The sequence below is a fragment of the Toxorhynchites rutilus genome, chromosome 2 (assembly GCF_029784135.1).
Source record: "Toxorhynchites rutilus septentrionalis strain SRP chromosome 2, ASM2978413v1, whole genome shotgun sequence".
Classification (NCBI taxonomy): domain Eukaryota; kingdom Metazoa; phylum Arthropoda; class Insecta; order Diptera; family Culicidae; genus Toxorhynchites; species Toxorhynchites rutilus.
In genome coordinates, this window is record NC_073745.1 from 213828348 (window position 1) to 213847141 (window position 18794).

The following is an 18794-nucleotide window of genomic DNA, read 5'->3' on the forward strand; positions in this document are numbered from 1 at the left end:
CTGATGTTGTTGCTGCTCTGAATTGGTTGAATGGATTCAAATGGCCTACGCTTAGTAGTGTAAGGTATTGTAGCTAACCACCACGAGGAGTGTGCCCTTGACTTAGAGCAATGATTCAGAACCTATCGTCGGTACAGTTATGCAATTCGCGCTAATTGGTTCATGAATAATTGAGCTAAACGTCTGATTGTAGGCAACGGCTAGAGATTAATTCCGACTGCACTTGTAAACGTTGTCTCCTAGAAAATACATGAGTTATTGGGTCGATTTAGTTTACAATGTCACGTTTCTCCCACGAATGCATTATAAGCTCATAGTCGTCGAAATTTGTGACATAATGAAATGAAGTGACACCTTGCATGCACAAACACTCAAACACATGGAAAAATGACCATTGATCACGAGCAAGTATATTTGAGAACACAATATTATATTTCGCCTCGATCGTCGGTGATTCTTTGACATTTGATTTGAAGTGGAAGGTGTAATTCGAATTGAATGTTATTCCATGTTTATTACCTTCATGGTCAATCGTTAGAATGGTAGGTAGTAGCAGGTCGGCATTTATTGGGGATAATTGATTTCATGTGAGTGTTTCATGTGAACAAGTTTGTTGTATAAGGGAATATTTTTTGTTAAAAACAAAATGTTTACTCCTATTTTAGTAACCTATGTTTACTATTACATAACATTTGAAAGAAAAATTAATCATTGCTTGTTGAACGCAATTCCCGCCAGGCCCCATCGATGTTCTTCCGTCGTTATAACATCTCACTTTCGCTTTCTTCATACAGATTCCATGCGTTGAGCTGGCGTGCAATGCCATCATCGGATTTCGCTCTCCATCGAACATTATTGTTTGTTTTGAGGCGTCCGAATTCCATGTACGATTCGTTGTTGATGGAAAACAATGGGGGGAAATACCTAAGTTGCAGCAACCGTAAACCCACATACCGCAATGGAATTTGTTGGAAACAAATGTGAAATGAGTGTTACGAACAGGAATTAGGTAGGAATTGAACGATTCGTGAGAGACATGAGGTCGGCTTAAAAAGTATCGTGTCTTTTGCATTCCCTCGGTTTACGTATATTAGATTTTCCATTTTTGACGTAGGACGATGTCTTCCAGTAAGGGTACCAAAACATGTCACGGTTTTGTGAGATAGTTTTAACCTTAATAACTATTTTTGATGCAGATTGAATTTGATGATCTGCATCGGAATCCTATCAGTAAATACTTTAAATTCATGAAAATAGGTAGTACATGTCGGACTCGATTATCCGAAGTATTTTGGTTTTGATTTTTTTATCAGAAATTTTCAATAATTTACTTATATACTTTATAAATATAATTATTTGAACAAAATTTAACGTAGCTAGGTAGAGAAGGAAGCTGGAATAAGGGTTGTTCCATACAACTAATTTCGATTAATATAACCTGAGTGATTTAACAGTTCAAAAAAAAACCTGGAACTTTGACGGCTGTGCAACACTAGTAAATATAGTCCGATTGAGCTGAAATTTTGGCCATCTCGCTTCCGGACTTGAACTCAGTGGATAACATTTGGGGGGGTCCTAGTTTGAAGAGTTTACGCCTATGGAAAGCGGTATTCCACTGTAGTCGAGCACAACACTGTGATTTCGAAAAAGGAAACTGTTCTGCAAGATTAAGTGATTGTGCTATTTTTGTTTGATTAAAAGGTGTTAAAATACAAAATGGTCTTAAAATAACTGGACATCAAAAATAAATATATATAATGTATCAGACCATTATTTCAAAACTCTTATCAAATGCGTCTCCATGAAAGATATTGAGAGGGGACTTATAAAAGCTGAACAGAGTATATTCCCACGTCAACAGGGTCCATTCTAGTTGTGAATTCGTCACTGCCCATGCTGCCCATGTTTACATAGGAGACGTAATCACCAATACCATCAGTGTTGGGAAAACGCAATTTTGTTGTTTTTTTGTCTACAAGCGTAACCATGCTAATTTCCAATGAAATAATCTGTCCAGTTGAAGGATATTATCGGCAAAAAGAGGACCTAGATTTTGCGGATTGAAACATATTTTTCCATTTGAAAAACGCTTACGTCCCTTTATGCGGACAATCAATTATTTCAATGAACATTTGTTCGGAGGGGGCTGCCATGCAAATGAAACACGAATTTCTGCATTACTCGAGAATTGATCAAGCAAATGAAACCAAATCAGGACATAAAAATGAAACACAAATTTCTGCATAACTCGAGAACTAATTAAGCAAATGGAACCAAATTTGGCATGTGGATGTTTTAGGGTGCAATAAATGGGTTATGGTAGTTTGACACCAGTAGTGAGGAATTGAGGAGATTCCTGCCGTGAAGCACGTGACCGACTGTTGTTTATCGGTCCTCCTCCAACAGCTCCCGTAGGTGAGTGTGGACACGATTCGACCAACAGTGGTATGGCTGACACAATGTAGTTATGAAGAAATCAAATTATTTAAAATCTAAATCTAAAATCTGTCAGTGTCCATGTGCCATATGAAACGTCCCATACCACAAAAATAAAAAGAAGAAAAAACGAAGCAGTGGACCAAAATACAAAGAATAAATATGAAAAAACTAACATTTAGTTCAGTGAATATATGCTTAAAGTGTAGGAGAAGATAATGAAAAATATCTATCAGTGTGCGTTAAAAATTTAAAAATTTCTATCATATTCTCTGTATCAAATAATTATTCCTTGTAACGGAGAAACATGTTATTTGCAAGTGGTTGAAAAATCTTGGACGAGAATTGTGTCTGAAAATAATCTGATATTATAATGATGAGTTTTGGTAGGAGTACTAGGAATTTTATAGTAAAAGGTAAATTCAACGGGGTCGATTAGAAGATTGAACGATCAATGAACAGTTTTGCGATTGGACCCATGAACGTGTGCTTAGTAAGAAAACGTGAATGTTTGAAGGCATTGATAACAAAAATCAAATTTTGGGCGGGACGAAGTTTGCCGGGTCAACTAGTGCTTAATATCGAAGCAGCTAAAATTACATCCACACGTGGAATCATGCATGATTTTCGGTTTTTGTTCCCCTTTTCCACTTTTGATCAGTATTCATTGCCATAGGGTGGCTTAAATATTATAAAATAACATGTAGAAGGTGTTCTCATTCACAGAAATCTGAAATTCAAAATGTAACTATACAAATCAATCACCTGTCCATATTACCCCATCTGTCCGTATTACCCGCGGTTCGCTTTTCGTCTCGTATTCCGAAAAAAGATTGTCGATTTTTGATAAAAAAATCGTCGGGTTGTATACGAGACACGACCGCTTAGGACGTAGGACTATGCAATCTTTTTTTTTAAATATACGAATACGTCGAAAGTTCATAAATCACTCTTTAGTAAAATGTTCCGGGGACCTCGAAAAGGTTTAGGTTTAGGTTTAGTGGTTTGTAGAATCATTTCGAGAATCAACGATTCTTTCTCCCCTTTGCGAGAACAATACACTAATTGGTCATATGTCGCAATTTGTTTCTTTATATCAATGCACGTATTGCACTGACTATTTAACGAGAAGCATCTTCCGTGCATCGCCATTCAACAAGCATCAAACACGCGTCTAACAGATGCACTCAGTTGCATCGATAAACTTCAAGTGAAATATTCGCTAGCGTTCACAGCTCGAAAGGAAATATAAAACACAAAACGAGCAGAATAAGCGACCTTCGTTGTTTCGGGCACAGAAAGATTCTTAGAATTTTCCTCAGAGGAGATGCAATACTTATACGCTAGCGACAGCTTACCTACTTCGCAAATATTCCCTTTTCGCTATCCCCCTTCGTTGTTTCTATTCTTCTTCTTCCTCTTCTTTTCATTTGTTCACGGATACGATTCATTCGTCTCCGACTATTTCTATTCTAGCGGCTGCACAAGTTGTTCGTTATTGAAAGCTCTGTTCGGGAAAGCACACAAATGGACAGAACAAATGTATGGAGAAATGGGAATGCTTCCAATTTTCATCAATTTAAACCATAGGCAGACTATGGGATTGTAATGTATAGCATATCAAACAAATGTTAGAAAATATTCGAATCGATTGGTATGCACATCGTTGAAATCCGTTCGCAGCACAAATAGTTATTAACATTAACTTTATTTCATAAAAACGTGAGCTGTTTTCTGATTTGACACCCTTAATGTAAGACGTAGTTCTACGTCAAAAAATTTCATGCAATTTTAAGACATTTGGCATCAAGTTTTTTTTTCGAAAACCCCGAATTCCTTTACTCCCCTTTTGGGTGATTTTTCGATTTTCAAAAACCTCATACTTTGACCGCTTTGCGCCACTCTCCCTTAAGTCCGATTGAGCTGATATTTTGCATAGGGTGCTTTTTCAAGGTGGTGAACATTTTGTATAGGGTAACTTTTTGAAATTTTATTTTTTCCCATACATTCATTGGCACCCTAATATCTATGTTAAGCGAATTTTCAAATACAGGGTGGGCCATTTAAAGTGGAAGGATTTGTTTTTGCAATAGCAAAGTAAAGAAGTGGAATTTTAATTTTTTTTTTAAATTCATTTATTTTGGTCCAAGGAGATTTGTTCTAACTACTTTTTGATTATGCTATCTCGTAAATGACCGCCTCTGGCCTTGACCGCAAAATGTGCCCTTTTTTCGGCATTTTCCATCACTTTGCCCAATGTTTCGGCCGATATGGCAGCAATTTCTTTTCGGATATTGTCTTTCAGCGCAGCCAGGGTCCTTGGTTTACCAGTGTATACCTTGGATTTTAAATATCCCCATAAAAAAAAGTCAGAAGGCGTCAAATCAGGTGATCTCGGTGGCCAGTCATAATCGCCGTTTTTCGATATTAATCTTCCGGGGAACATTTCGCGCAATAATTTGGTCGTGGCAGCCGCTGTATGGCATGTAGCGCCGTCCTGTTGGAATCAACACGAATTATGCGTCGGAGAGTGGTTCGAGCGATGCCTAACTCTTGCGAACGATGGCGACCTGATGTCGATGGAGTCTCTGCAACACTGGCTCGAACGGCATCAATATTCTCGTCGAAACGTCTTGGTCGTTGTCTGGACAGATGACTGGCATTACCAACACTACCAGACGATATAAATTTGGCATATAATCGACGTATAGTGTTGTCTCCAAGCGATGTTTTAACTTTATTTTTATTTTCCCACGCACGTTTAGTTAACACAATTGAGAAGTTATTTTGAATGTACAGCTGAACAATTTCAGCGCGTTGTTTAGGTGTGTATTGTTCCATGGTTAAAATTGTACTGAAATGACGCTTCCAACGCGGTATGACATTTGTTAATCTGACATCTCTGTCAAAAGTTATGGGGTTGCCAGATGCTTCCACTTTAAATGGCCCACCCTGTAGTATAGTGTTTGCTGATGTCGCGCTTTTGGTTCCAAAATTTCTCAACCAGCAGTCACAGTGAATCGTTTCATTCACTTTCACGGATCGAATTTTGACGAGACGGTTGTGATGCTCAAACAGTGCCACAGCCTTTTGAGATTAGAAAGACACCGTCAGCATATCATTTTTCTTCGAAGGGAGAGTCTGTTATACTGCGGTTGTTTGTAAAAATGTTCACTCAGTGGTTGTGGTTTGTTGGACACCGGTAGTTAGTTGTTGGTCGTCGCGTGATGATTTTCTCTGTTCTCTCTCTCCCGTTCATACCGGTTCTCCAGATGAAAGTGTGGCTGTCGATGATTACTCAACATTTGGGAACTTTCGGTGTCATCTGCTGTGAAAAGTGAATTATTCCAAACCCAAACCAACACCAATGTCAGCTTGCGGGAACTAGGGCGGTTGAGCACAAAAGGAAATAACCAAGATCCCAAGTGACAAGCACGGTATTTACCTTCTCAGTTTGCGGTCTTTAGATTGAATGAGTTTATCTTTGCGTGTGTAGAGGTTCGGGTTCGTCGCTTTCACCTGTCGAATGATAGCGAACTCGAAACACAGACGAGCATAGTGTTTATGCAAAATCTTTTGTTTTCGCCGGTCGCCTTCCGTTAAGTGGATAGATAAACAATGCGATGCTGTGGAATGTGAATCTCTCTCTACTATCGCTACAATATGGCGGTAATTAAGCGTGATTAAATAGCGTCGAGCGTTACGTATTGGGATTGGGACCACATTGTATGTTTTTCCGGATAATTCAGATGAAAATTCCCGTACATTTTCGTTCTATATGATGCCATATTTCCTAGCTATTCAACATCATCCGGCGAAAAACTTTGCATGAAATTAAACACTCATACCTCCATGTGAAGACTCATTTCCAAATAAATGTTACTGTGTTTCAATATCACAACCATCGCAATAATGTACACCGAACATGGTTATAATTAATAGAAAACAAAAACAAAACACAACCACGTTAGTAAAGCTTACCGTCTCTTGTCCCACAAATTTGGAAGAAAAATAGTGGCGAAAACTATGATCACAACCGAGGCGGTAATAATGACGTAACAAGAGATTTCATGCTAAACGGAGCGCATTAGAGCTGCATGTTAGTGAAGCAGCGGCAAAAGTAATTGTGCCACATAAAATTTCCGCGCCCTCGAAGGTCGTTAAGATGTATATCTGCGATTAAGGCTGCGCAAATATATAAAGCAACCACGATCTCTCACGTCATCATATCACCACATCTAGCCTTGATTGAGACAGACGGGAAAATGAGCATCGTCGAAAATATATGATAGATGTTGCGTGCTTCAGTGGGAAGATTTCCTATGTTATGGTTTCACGGAGAGATTTGCCGATAGTGAAATTCATCCAGAAGGTTACACAAAAAATCTTTTTTTTTTCTCGTCATACCAGCTTGTTGTCAGAAATTGTCAGAAATTGTCAGAAAGTCCCAGAGTGTCGATTTTTTTCAAAAAAAAAAAAAAAATTCCGAGATGACAGTAGATCTCGACGTTTCATGCAATTTGAAGACATTTGGGATCAAATTTTTTTTTCGAAAACCCCGATTTCCTCTACTTCCCCGTTGGGTGATTTTTCGGTTTCCAAAAAACTCAAACTTTGACCGCTGTGCGACACTAGTAAATGAAGTCTGATTGAGCTGATATTTTGCATAGGGTAGTTTTTCGTGGGCATCAACATTTTTAATCAAGTTCGCTTTGAAAATTCGAGGGTCACTTTTTCCCATACATCCATTGGCACTCTACTGTACACCCATTACTCTATTTTTTTCTGGTTCATCGATTCAGATTCGTTCGTCAGATTTGAACAGTTTTCTCAACAACCCATGTTTCTAGTTTTATAAACACCACTGGACTGTAGTGCTCAAGATGAGCCCGATCTGTCCCAATATATTTCAGGACCCGTGATCAAGATTGGGAATTGTTGCCATCTTCCAAGTGAAGGATCTGGTTCAATTGTTTTTTTTGTTTGGTTTGCAATATTATTTGTAACATCACAATTGCCCGATGCTGTCCTTTATTCTCTTAATGCCCCTTTATGCCCGTTTGGGACGTTCTAAGGTTGCGGCATGACTACTATTATCAACTGCATCAGTTGTATCAGCAGTTCGACCCCATTGGAGGATTGAGAACATAAAAAGGGCGCCAGAAGCGGCCAACCAAATACCGCAATTACAAATTTATGAACTTTACCAGCTGGTTTTCTTCGCCTTCCAAACAAACCATCCAGCTGTTCATTAACCAATGAGGAGGAAAGTTAAAACTCCCTCTTTTTAATATCATCGATCCCCAATTTCCTGAGTGCTCTAAGATGTTCACGTCTAAGACATATTGCATCTCGAAATTCGTCGTTCCATGAAGGCACTCTCTTTCTACCAGGTAACACCCGATCGTGCGGGGAATGTTCAGCAGCATTCAGCGTAGGCTCTGTTGTCTGGTCGAGACAAATATGCGAGGAATCACGTACTGAGCGAACAATGTCGTTCCGATACTCATTCCAGTCAGCTCCGTCGAATTTCCACCCGCTACGGCTTCTGGTCGACTGTTTGTACCTATTGAAGGTGGTCATAATAGTAGATGGTCATTGCTGGATGTATCATCAGAAGTTGACCACTGGTTAACATGAGGAAGACCATAAAGATTTGTTACGAATTACTTTCTGGTGCGGATGCTCTCAGCCCCCGAGGATAATTTTGCTGGTTTCTGAAGGGAACACAACCAAAGCCCCTAGGTCTTAACTATGAACGTGCAGGGGTGGGCGCGAAAGGCCTCTTTTGGGTCCTCGGGTCTAACGATCGGCGTGTTTTTTTATGGGGAAGATTTTAGTTAGCGAAATAAATAGTCAAAAACTTCGATTTGCTTTCTTGATCTGCACACTTTTGTGGTCTAAACCCAAGAGAGCTCAACTCCTATCCGGTTTCCTTCTTGAACCTCCTTTTTTCCTTCTTCCAAAATTTGTCCCATCCAACCGTTCCACTTTCCTACCCCTACACCCGGCTTTAGAGAGAATTAAATTCATAAAATCCAAAAACTCTTGCTGTTATCGAGAAAATCGATGAAAAAGGCAAATGTTTTGTAATCCTAAGTCCAAAAAGCGAGGACAGGGGCTGCATTAAGAAGTTTTAAGGGTCAGATTTTGCCTGATCGGAATGCAAAGCAGAATTTGGAGGCACAAATGTCTGAAAAAACTTTAAGGAAATTTGTTAACAAAATGTATCCGTGGTAATGGACGACGAAACGTGCTGCCTGACAGTTTTCGATCAAAATTTTGGGCAGATCTTCTATATCTCGGCAGACCGGAAAGTGACGCGGAACGTGGTAAAATTAAAAAGAAGACAAAATTTCCCAACACTCTTGTCTGGTAAATAATCTGCAGTTGTGAACTGAAAAGCGAAACTTTTGTTACTTCTGAGATGACAAATTTACCAGGAGGTTGTCTATGGAATAAAATACTGCCTTTTTTGGAGCAACTTGAGGGGGATTTCCTATTGTAGCCGAACTTGACAAGCTGTAACTGGCACAGCGAAAATTGCGGTACAGTGGTTCCCAGAGAGATGAACCCGGCCAATATTCCGGAACTTAAGTCAATTGAGGAATACTGTTCAATTGAGAAACACATACTGAAGTGAAGGGGTGAAGGACGGTGAAGGACTGAATGATTCGAAAACGAATCTGAATTCGGAAGCCAAACAAGTGGGAACAGGGCTCATGCAAATGATGATGGACCATACTGCCGTTCTACGCATAGTTGTCCCATGTTTCTTTTTGACTATTTCCACTTTTCCTCATAAAACGATATTTTTATGCCTAGTCTTCCTAAAACCATAAAAAAAACTTATTGTTTGTTCCCATCTTTTTAGAAAACAACATCAAGCTCAATTGTCCCATGTTGATATTCTATGCATAATTGTCCCTCCATGTATTTTTTAAAGATCCATAAAAAATGAATCGGTTCAAGTACCAGAATTTTATGTCACGCTTTTAGCAGGGCTAATGCATTCATTTCTTGTTTGTAAGAACGAATTAATTCTCTAACAAATGAAAAAAAAGTTTAACAGAATACGTGTACATCTTGTTAGCGAATGACTAATAACAATGAGATTTATGATCTACAAAGGTGTTGCAGATCACCCCCTTCTTCATGAAACAACGTTTCTATGCATAATCTCTCGAAAAAAACACCAAAAAATTTATTGTTTGTTCCCAGTATTTCTAAAAAACAACATCAACTGCTCATAAAAACCCGGTGTATTGTCAAACTTCAATGATTAATGATTGCGTTTTTCTCAGTTACTGATTTTGGAACATGGGAAAACTATGCGTAGAACGGCAGCATGTACGAAAAAAGTTCGAGCAATTCCCTATGGCAAAAAGGAAAACTGAAACAATGATCTTATAATATTCAGAATACCTACTAATGGGTACCTGTTGCATTGAACTATTCGAAATGAAACGCATTTTTAAACCTCAACAACTGGAGGTTATCGAATACTCTTTGGACGGGATACCCAATGGCAATTCCGTCCCTTCTGCTACATCTTTTGGAAATCAACTATATTCTACGATGTTCTTCTAAGGAAGGTTTGCATTCGAAACAAGTGTTGAAGTTGAACTACCGTTGGAGAACCTCCGAGTTAAGAGTAGTAAATAGAGTTTTTTTTACGCGGATGATACGTAACTCGTTAAAAAAATCCGCGTAAAAAATACCGCGTTAATTGGATAATCCGCGTAAAAAAATCGGGTTAATTGGAAAATCCGCGTAAAAACAACTGGGTGTACATATTTTCCAAACGTTCCAATGAATCATACGATTCTCTGCAATTCTGGTCATCGTATTTTTCATCTGATAGAATGATGAGAATGAAAAGGCTGACGTTGAGCTTTTTGGTAGGAAAACGCTGACTGGCTGGGACTGGGACAGTTACAAAATATGAAAATAAAAATATATTCGCTTTGTTTTCGGATGATTTGCAAAATGTGAATAGTTTCTAGTCAAATTTTAACTATTTTCTATTTGGTCGATGTTAAGTCATAGCGGAGCAAGTTGCAGAATTAAAAAATTCAAGTTATTGATTGCATCAGGTTAAACATCATGTAAGCTACATTCTACATTTATCAGATTTGGAAAATCATACCTACAGCAGGAATAACTTATCGAAATTGTTTTGAAATAAAACTCTTCGATACAAATATTTGATAGGAATGACGTTGGTCGATAAATGAATGCTTTGACTGAGTGAGGAGCGCGAACGCTTCATGAAGCAATTTGAGTAGATTATCAAATTAATTGTAAGACGGGTTAGTTAGATAGTTCAATAGATTCAAACACACTTCTGAATTCACAAAAGCTCCCTCCAACCAAGAATAAATATAAGATAGATTTTTAGAACGCATCGAAATTTCATAATTAACTCCTTAGTCGAAAGTTTTAGTGGGTTTTAGATGGGTTTGCGTTGTTTTGTGGGCGCAGTTGAAGATGGGTGATTCAAAATTCATTATTTTTCTCGCGAGAAGAATACACGTAACGCACTCAGTATGCATCGCGAAATTTTCCTCGAACTACACACAAGTTTTAAGCCCCCTTTTGTACAACTTCTATGTAAGCGACATCGACAATTGCCTTACACAAAATTGCAGCCTAAGACAACTTGCAGATGATGGAGTGGTGTCTGTCGTAGGATCAAACGAATCCGACCTGCAAGGACCCTTACAAGATACTTTGAACAATTTTTCAACCTGGGCCATTGGGATAGGGATCGAATTCTCCACGGAGAAAACAGAGATGGTGGTTTTTTCTAGGAAGCATAGACCAGCAAAACCAAAGCTTCAACTTTTGGGTAAACCGATCACTCATGCTATGTCATTCAAGTATCTTGAGGTTTGGTTCGACTCCAAATGTACTTGGGGGGCTCATATTAGGTATCTGAGTAAAAATGTCAACAAAGAATAAACTTTCTCCGTACAATTACCGGCACCTGGTGGGGAGCCCATCCCGAAGATCTTATTATGTTGTATCGAACAACTATTCTCTTAGTGATGGAGTATGGCAGTTTCTGTTTTCAATCAGCTGCCAAAACACACCTCATTAAACTCGAGCGAATTCAGTATCTTTGTCTCCGTATTGCGTTGGGATGTATGCCCTCAACGCATACCATGAGTCTCGAGGTTTTGGCAGGCGTACTCCCACTAAAAGATCGCTTCAATTTATTATCTCTTCAGTTCCTCATTCGGTGTAAGGTTATGAATCCATTGGTGATCGGAAATCTTGAGCAATTGATCGAGCTAAATTTTCATTCTGGATTCATGAGTTCATATCATGAATTCACCTCTATGCAGGTTGTTCCTTCTTCGTATATTCCCAACCGTGTCTGTTTTCCTGACTACATCAATTCCTCTGTACATTTCGATCTGTTCATGAAGGAGAAAATCCATGAAAATCCAGATTATTTTAGATTGGGGTTCGTTCTTACGATCTTCAATGCAAAGTATGGGCGTATCAATTGTGATAATATGTACTTTACTGATGGGTCCTCTATGAATGAGTCCACAGGATTTGGAGTGTTCAACGTATTTTTTAGCACCTCACACAGTCTTCAGAATCCTTGCTCGGTATATATTGCTGAATTGGCAGCGATATACTGGGCGCTGGACAGCGTCGCCTCACGACCTGTTGAACACTATTACATTGTAACGGATAGTCTTAGCTCTGTCGAAGCTATCCGTTCACTGAGGCCGGAAAAGCACTCGCCGTACTTCCTTGAGAGAATACGAGAAATTTTGAGTGCTTTATCCAGACGCTGTTATGTCATTACCTTTGTCTGGGTCCCTTCACATTGCTCAATTCTGGGTAATGAGGGGGCTGACTCATTGGCAAAGGTAGGTGCAATTGAAGGCGATATTTATCAGCGTCAAATCGCCTTCAATGAATTTTATTCTTTAGTCCGCAAAAATACCATCGCTAACTGGCAACGCAAGTGGAATGAAGATGAATTGGGCCGGTGGTTTCACTCGATTATCCCTAAGGTTAGCCTCAAACCGTGGTTCAAAAGTCTGGACTTGAGTCGGGACTTTATTCGCACCTTCTCCCGACTCATGTCCAATCACTGTTCGTTAGATCCACTACTCTTCCGTTTCAATCTTGCCAGCAGCAATCTCTGCGTTTGTGGCCAAGATTATCACGACATCGAGCACATTGTTTGGTCGTGCGAGGTGTATATGGTCGCCAGATCGAATTTAGAAAACTCCCTTCGGGCCCGAGGAAGACAGCCCAATGTGCCGGTGATATATGTGTTGGCTCGGTTAGACCTTGATTACATGTCCCATATATATGTTTTCCTTAAAGCTATAGATCTTCGTGTGTGATTGTCCCTACATCCTTATACCCTCCTTTCCTTCCTTTGCGGGTAATTCGTCCCCTTGCTATAAATAGTAGAATAAGTTGAAATGTAAATACACTATAGATATACGAATAGATTCAAGAAATGAGTGTTCATCAACATTGTTACAATTTCCTTATATCCCATCCTTCTCCTAAAAATATGTCACCCTTCTAAACTCGAGTACACCGCGAGTAATCGGTATTCCACCACCAGTTTTAAAATTATATTTAAGAATTCGGCTCGTTTAAACTTAAGTAACTGAGCCTGTAAAAATAAACGAATTAATAAAAAAAAAATACACACATGTTCCAGGCGATCATGTATTTGTCCATCACTACCGTTATCCATTCGATGAAGCATAAAATCAACAATTCGTACAATCTCCACGGTATGACATCCAACGTCGTAAGCCCTATTAAATATTCTTTTTACGCTTTGATTTGAATATTCTTTTTACGCTTTGATTTGATTTTTAGGTTGGTCAGGGCGAGCACAATATTTAGAGAACTTCCAGTGACAGCCAACGCTATGCATCGGAAAATTCTGACTAAGATGTACCTTTGTTGTGCACCCGTGGCCGAGTGGTTAGCGTCTCACATTATCATGCCGGGTGTTCGGGTTCGATTACCGTTTTGGCCGGGGGATTTTTCGTCAAAGAAATTTCCTTCGACTTGCACTGTGGTCACGCGTATTCAAGAGCTTGCCCCTCGGAATACATTCAAGGCGTGTTAATTGGCTTAAAAAATCTCAACTAAGTATTAATAAATGACGCTAGTTAATGCATTCGTTGAGACGGCAAAAGTTCCACAGGGAACGTTAACGCCACTCTAAAGAAGAGAATGTTCTTTCAAGCAGGTACTCATATTTATAGATTTTTGTATAGATAGTTTGGTTTCGAAGCTGTTTTGAGCTATTGGAACAAGTTTTTGGGTCAATAAGTAACCAGTATTACTTATAATAAATAAATAAATAAACAAATAAAGAGATATTATTATTATATAGATATAAAGTGCTGAAGAGGTGTTCTCCCGATGTCATAGGGATTCCTAGGGGGACCCTCACTATCCTTGGGCTCTACGGTTCTTTACTCACGGCAAATATTGTCGCACCCAAATTGTCATTGTCCAAAATATTCAAGTTCAAGAAAATTCCGGCCAAGGAACATCAAGAAATATATCCGAACTTTTGAACAACTGTTCCAAATTTACAATAATAAATCAACCCGAATCACTCAAAAAAGTTCATCCCGACACCATTTCATCATTGTAATGGAAGTTAGAGTCTTTATCAGAGAGAGAAATTAGGCGAGGTGCGGGTAAGACGGCCAGTGGGAGTAAGATGGATAGGTGGTTGATTTGTATAGTCACATTATGAATTTCAAATTTATGTTAGTGAGAAACCCTTCTACATGTTATTCTATAATATTTAAACCACTCTATGGCAATGAATACTGATCAAAATTAAAAAAGGGAACCGAAAATCGAAAATCAAACATGGTTCCGCTTGTAGATGTTCTTTCTGCGGGTTTATTATTAATTATTTTGAGTGGTTCAATTTCAAAATTCAATTCGCTTATGGTTATATTTCGGTTTGTGAGTTAAAAATTTTTGTGAGCAGAAAATTTGAATTATTGAAAAACTTGTAATGGTAGGGGTAAAACGGACAGTTACCAGTGGGCGTGAGATGGACTGTGAAAAGTATGTTTATTCTATTCCTAAGGAATGTCCTGCGTCTATAAACGAAAATCAAATGGCTACAGGTGGACTGTCTAGAAGCTGTCTGAGCAAAATAGTCGAGGGTCTATCCTTTCATACTGCTGGAAAGCGCAATATCACTTCTAGGTGGATTAATTGGTTTTTTTTTCATGATTTAACGAGCACTCGTGATGAGTTCAGAGCTTGGTGGAAAAAAATTATTCCTCTCACGAGCGATAAACTTGTACGTTTCGTAGATAACAAAAATATGTCCATATTACCCACATCGAAAAAAATGTTCTACTCTTTGGTCTGTTTTAATTTCATTCAATTTCAAAATTAAAAAAAATCATTAAATTTCAAAACATTGAAAAAACACTTTTTTGTAAAACATTTGGCCAATTATTTCGAAAACCAGTATATTCAATTGTAAAAAACTGCATTCAAGTTTTGGGAGACATGAGTTTCCAAAGATGCAATTAAAGATCTTTTTAACATGTCGTAGGGTGGAAGATTGATTGGATCATTCCATGGGAGATGACGTAAGGCATAACGGACGAATTTTCTCTGAATTGATTCGATCCTATCAACCCACAATGCTTGATAGGGACACCAAACCAACACAGAACCGACCGAACAAGCGCGCAGAATTATGCTTTCAGGCAAGTGGGATCTCTAAATTTTGAAGATGAATCCGAGAAGCTTATTAGCCTTGGATATTATGTCCGAGTAATGCGGCTTGAATTTTAAAGTTGATTCAAGCGTAATTCCAAGATCACGTATTTTCTCTACGCGTAGCAAAGGATGAAAATCGATCAAGTATGTAAATGTTATCGGCTTGAGTTTTCGGTGAAATGTAATGACGCAGCATTTTTGTACACTCAGTGAAAGGAAATTTCTTAGGCAACACTCACCGAAACTGTTTAGCAGGTGCTGTAGTCGCAGGCAATCAGCCATTTCTCGAACTATCATAAAAAGTTTAACGTCATCCGCATAGAACGATCGACTACCAATTGGGAGGATCAGTCCAATCTCGTTCAAGAATATAGAAAATAGCAATGGCTGCCTTGAGGTACTCCGGAGCTGTTAGTGAAGTTTTCCGAGATATCCGTTCCAATTCTCACACACAGTTTTCGATTGGTAAGTTACGGCCTGAACCAACGAGTGAGCCTTGGAGATACACCAAGCTTCTCGAGTTTGGCAAGCGGTATGTTGTGATCAACCCTATAGAAAGCAGCCTAGAGATCGGTGTACACAGCATCCACAATGCGCCCCTGAGGCAAATCGAAACGAAAGGAACAAGATTCGTTGATCTCTTTGGATGGAAACCGTGTTCATCAGCAGAAATATAGTTTTTGCAGCAAGAAAATAATGTCGTTGATAATGATCTCGAATAATTTTGAACAGGCGTTAAGCGATGTGATCCCTCGATAATTTTCGACATTCTGCTTGTCACCTTTCTTGTGAACAGGAAACATAAATGAATATTTCCAACGTGTTGGAAACACCCTCTGCTGTACCGAGATATTGAACAGTTTAGACTGCGGTAATACAAGCTCAGAAGAGCAGTTCTTCAGTACGCAGAAGGAAATTCCGTCAGGACCAGCAGCGTTGGAAAATTTCAGTTTTTTGATGGCAGATTCGACACAGGCTGATGAAATCGTAATGATGTTAAGATCGAAAATGTCTCTGGGAATATCCCTTATCGCATCTCCAATCTGGATCGACGAAGTGGAGCGATCGTTGAAACACTTCTGAATTGCTAGGCCAGGAGTTTGCATTTTTCAAATGGGGTACAGGCAATTCTGTTGCCCAGGTGGATTTCCAATGGTATTCCATCCTCCTTCTTTTTTGTTTTGACGAACAACCAGAACTGCCTTAGATTACGCCGTAGATTGTCCTGAATACGTACACATACACCGTACACCTAGTACACCTTTTGTAAAGGAAACGATTGTACTTTCGGTATTCCTTGCTGGCTGCTGAGAGTAAATATTTGGCGACAGATAATTTTATCGTGGTTTTTTGCGTTTAGATCCGTTTAGTTTTTTTAACGTAGAAGGTCTAAAAATCATCAAAACATAACAACCATTCCAGTCGCACGAAACTGACACAGCAAAATATATAATATACCCATATGTCGAAAACAAAAACTTGAAGATAGCAAGCAATTAAAAATAAAAAGGCAAGTGGAAACGCAGGTTAAACCCCTAGCCCCTGCGAAAGGAATCGAACCGGAACGGACCGAACATGGCAGGTGTGTGAGGTAGATTCTGGATCGACTGCCCAAGAGACGATTGCGAGAAAACAAAAGTGAATTAACAATTTCAACATAGTGCTTACCTCTCAGCTGGTAGACAACACTGCCAACCGGAGTGTTTTCCGACAGACTAAATCGAGACATATCCCCAGTGCCAGGAATAAAGTGCGGCGTTCGGTTGATGATCTGGCATGCAACCGGTTGGACTAGAACCAGCAGAGTGGCTGCCGTCGCGAAAACCAGTTGTGGATTGAGCATCCTCCTCCGATGCGTTTCTTTCGATCTCTCCGACATATCACGTGTGTGTATTTTTTCGCCTCTGATTTCGCGAAGAACGTTGGACTGCGGTGACGTTTTCTGCTTCATCACCAGTTCGTGGTTTCTCACGAGTTGTTCATCAACGAAACTATGACCAATATATACATAAATCAAACACTTTCTCACACGGCAACTCTGCGAACTGTGAGAGGAAATCGCGAGCCCAGAGTGACCTCTCTAAGCCATTTTTTGCCTATTCAATGGTCATTTTCTTATATCCAGCTATCCACCAACTATAAAACGGCTGTCTTCCCTTTTGAGTTGAACACTAACACAAATGCCACTTGGACACAACAAGCCCGTTTACGTTGCACAATTTTTTTCTGCTCTCCGTATTTACAGCAGAAAGATTTGATTTTCATCCACCTTTATGGACCATAAGTTGCACAATACCAATTTAAATTTCAGACAAAACTACCACTGATATTTTAATGATGTACAATTTATATCCACAATATTTGTATCCTGCAAGCACATATACACTCACTAACGGATGATTTCATCTACTTCTCAGGTCATCGGGACGAGAAATTATTCATTCAGTTGCATCAGTTCAGATGCAAAACATAATCCGCTGTGAAATTAGGACAACACAAAATTTCCGAACGCATTCCAAGCGACGAAACGTAAAACAACACACGGTTCGATCCGAGAGCCCACAAAAAAAACCACACACTTCTCCTTCACATCCCCCTTCGAGACTCCGAGTCGGCGAAAGACCTTTCTTCTACTTTTTCTCTTGTATCACTGGCCTGGGAAAAAGATGTATGCTGTACCTATGCTCTGTCGCGGTAACGGTTCGGCAGCAACAGAACGTCTTATCGCGGTAAAGGTTGCTCACCGATTGAGTCCAGCGGTGGAAGGTGCTCTTGACTTAAGGTGAGCGTAAGACACAGAGAGCATGAACCACACGAACAGGTAAGACGTTTTTTTGTTTTGTTTGGGTTAGCATGGCGCGCGGGTTGTCTCCGCTCGGGTCCGTTGAGACGCAATCGAAACGGATTGTCTTCGATGAGTTTCTTCAAACAGTTACTCACTCTCGCGGAGCCAATAGTTGATCGGATGCTGATCTTGGAGTTTTGTTTTTGTTTATGTTTTCGATCACTTTGCGGGCACAATTCGGAAATCACATTCATAATTATTAATTATTGGTTTATTGAACTATTGAGAACATACGTTGATAAAGCTGCGATTAATAATTTCACTTGTAGCTTAGACATTGAAAAAAGAATGTCTATGAATTTGATTACTCAGACGAAAATTAAATGAGTCCTTGAATTATTTTAATGAAAAACTTGAGGAGACATTGTCGTCGAGATAGAAAGTTGACGCCCTAATGTGAACACAACACAAATCGATTGGGAATCGGCGATAAAAGGCATTCATTCGCTGAGTTTCTTCAAACAGTTACTGACTCTCAGAGGCTAGATATTGTATTGGATGCTGATGCTGAATTTTGTGCTTTGAATCACTCTGCGAGAACAATTGATTAATCTTTCGATTTGTTACATGCCGTGTAACCGTATTAGAACCACACATCGGCAAGTTATTTCAATAAAAAATTATCGATTTTTTAAACCACCTTATTTTTTCGAAAATTTGACAAGGTCTTATATCTGAAGTAAGCAGTAGGGTTTATTTGTGGGTATTTTAGTGGGTATATTATTTTTCATGCAAATTAATTCTTACGAGA

At 39.2% G+C, this 18794-nt stretch overlaps 1 protein-coding gene across 2 annotated transcripts in view; it reads right to left on the minus strand.

Annotated features, from left to right (window-relative positions):
• Positions 1–17933, minus strand: part of LOC129769684 (protocadherin-like wing polarity protein stan) — a 65358-nt gene extending 47425 nt beyond the window's left edge. For both annotated transcript variants that reach the window (XR_008741943.1, XM_055772095.1), the window contains exon 1: positions 16867–17933. Coding sequence is in view for 1 of the 2 variants with exons in the window: in XM_055772095.1 (XP_055628070.1) it covers positions 16867–17149 (283 nt within the window). In the remaining variant the exon portion in view is untranslated. The remainder of the gene's footprint in view (positions 1–16866) is intronic.
• Positions 17934–18794: the final 861 nt, after the last annotated feature.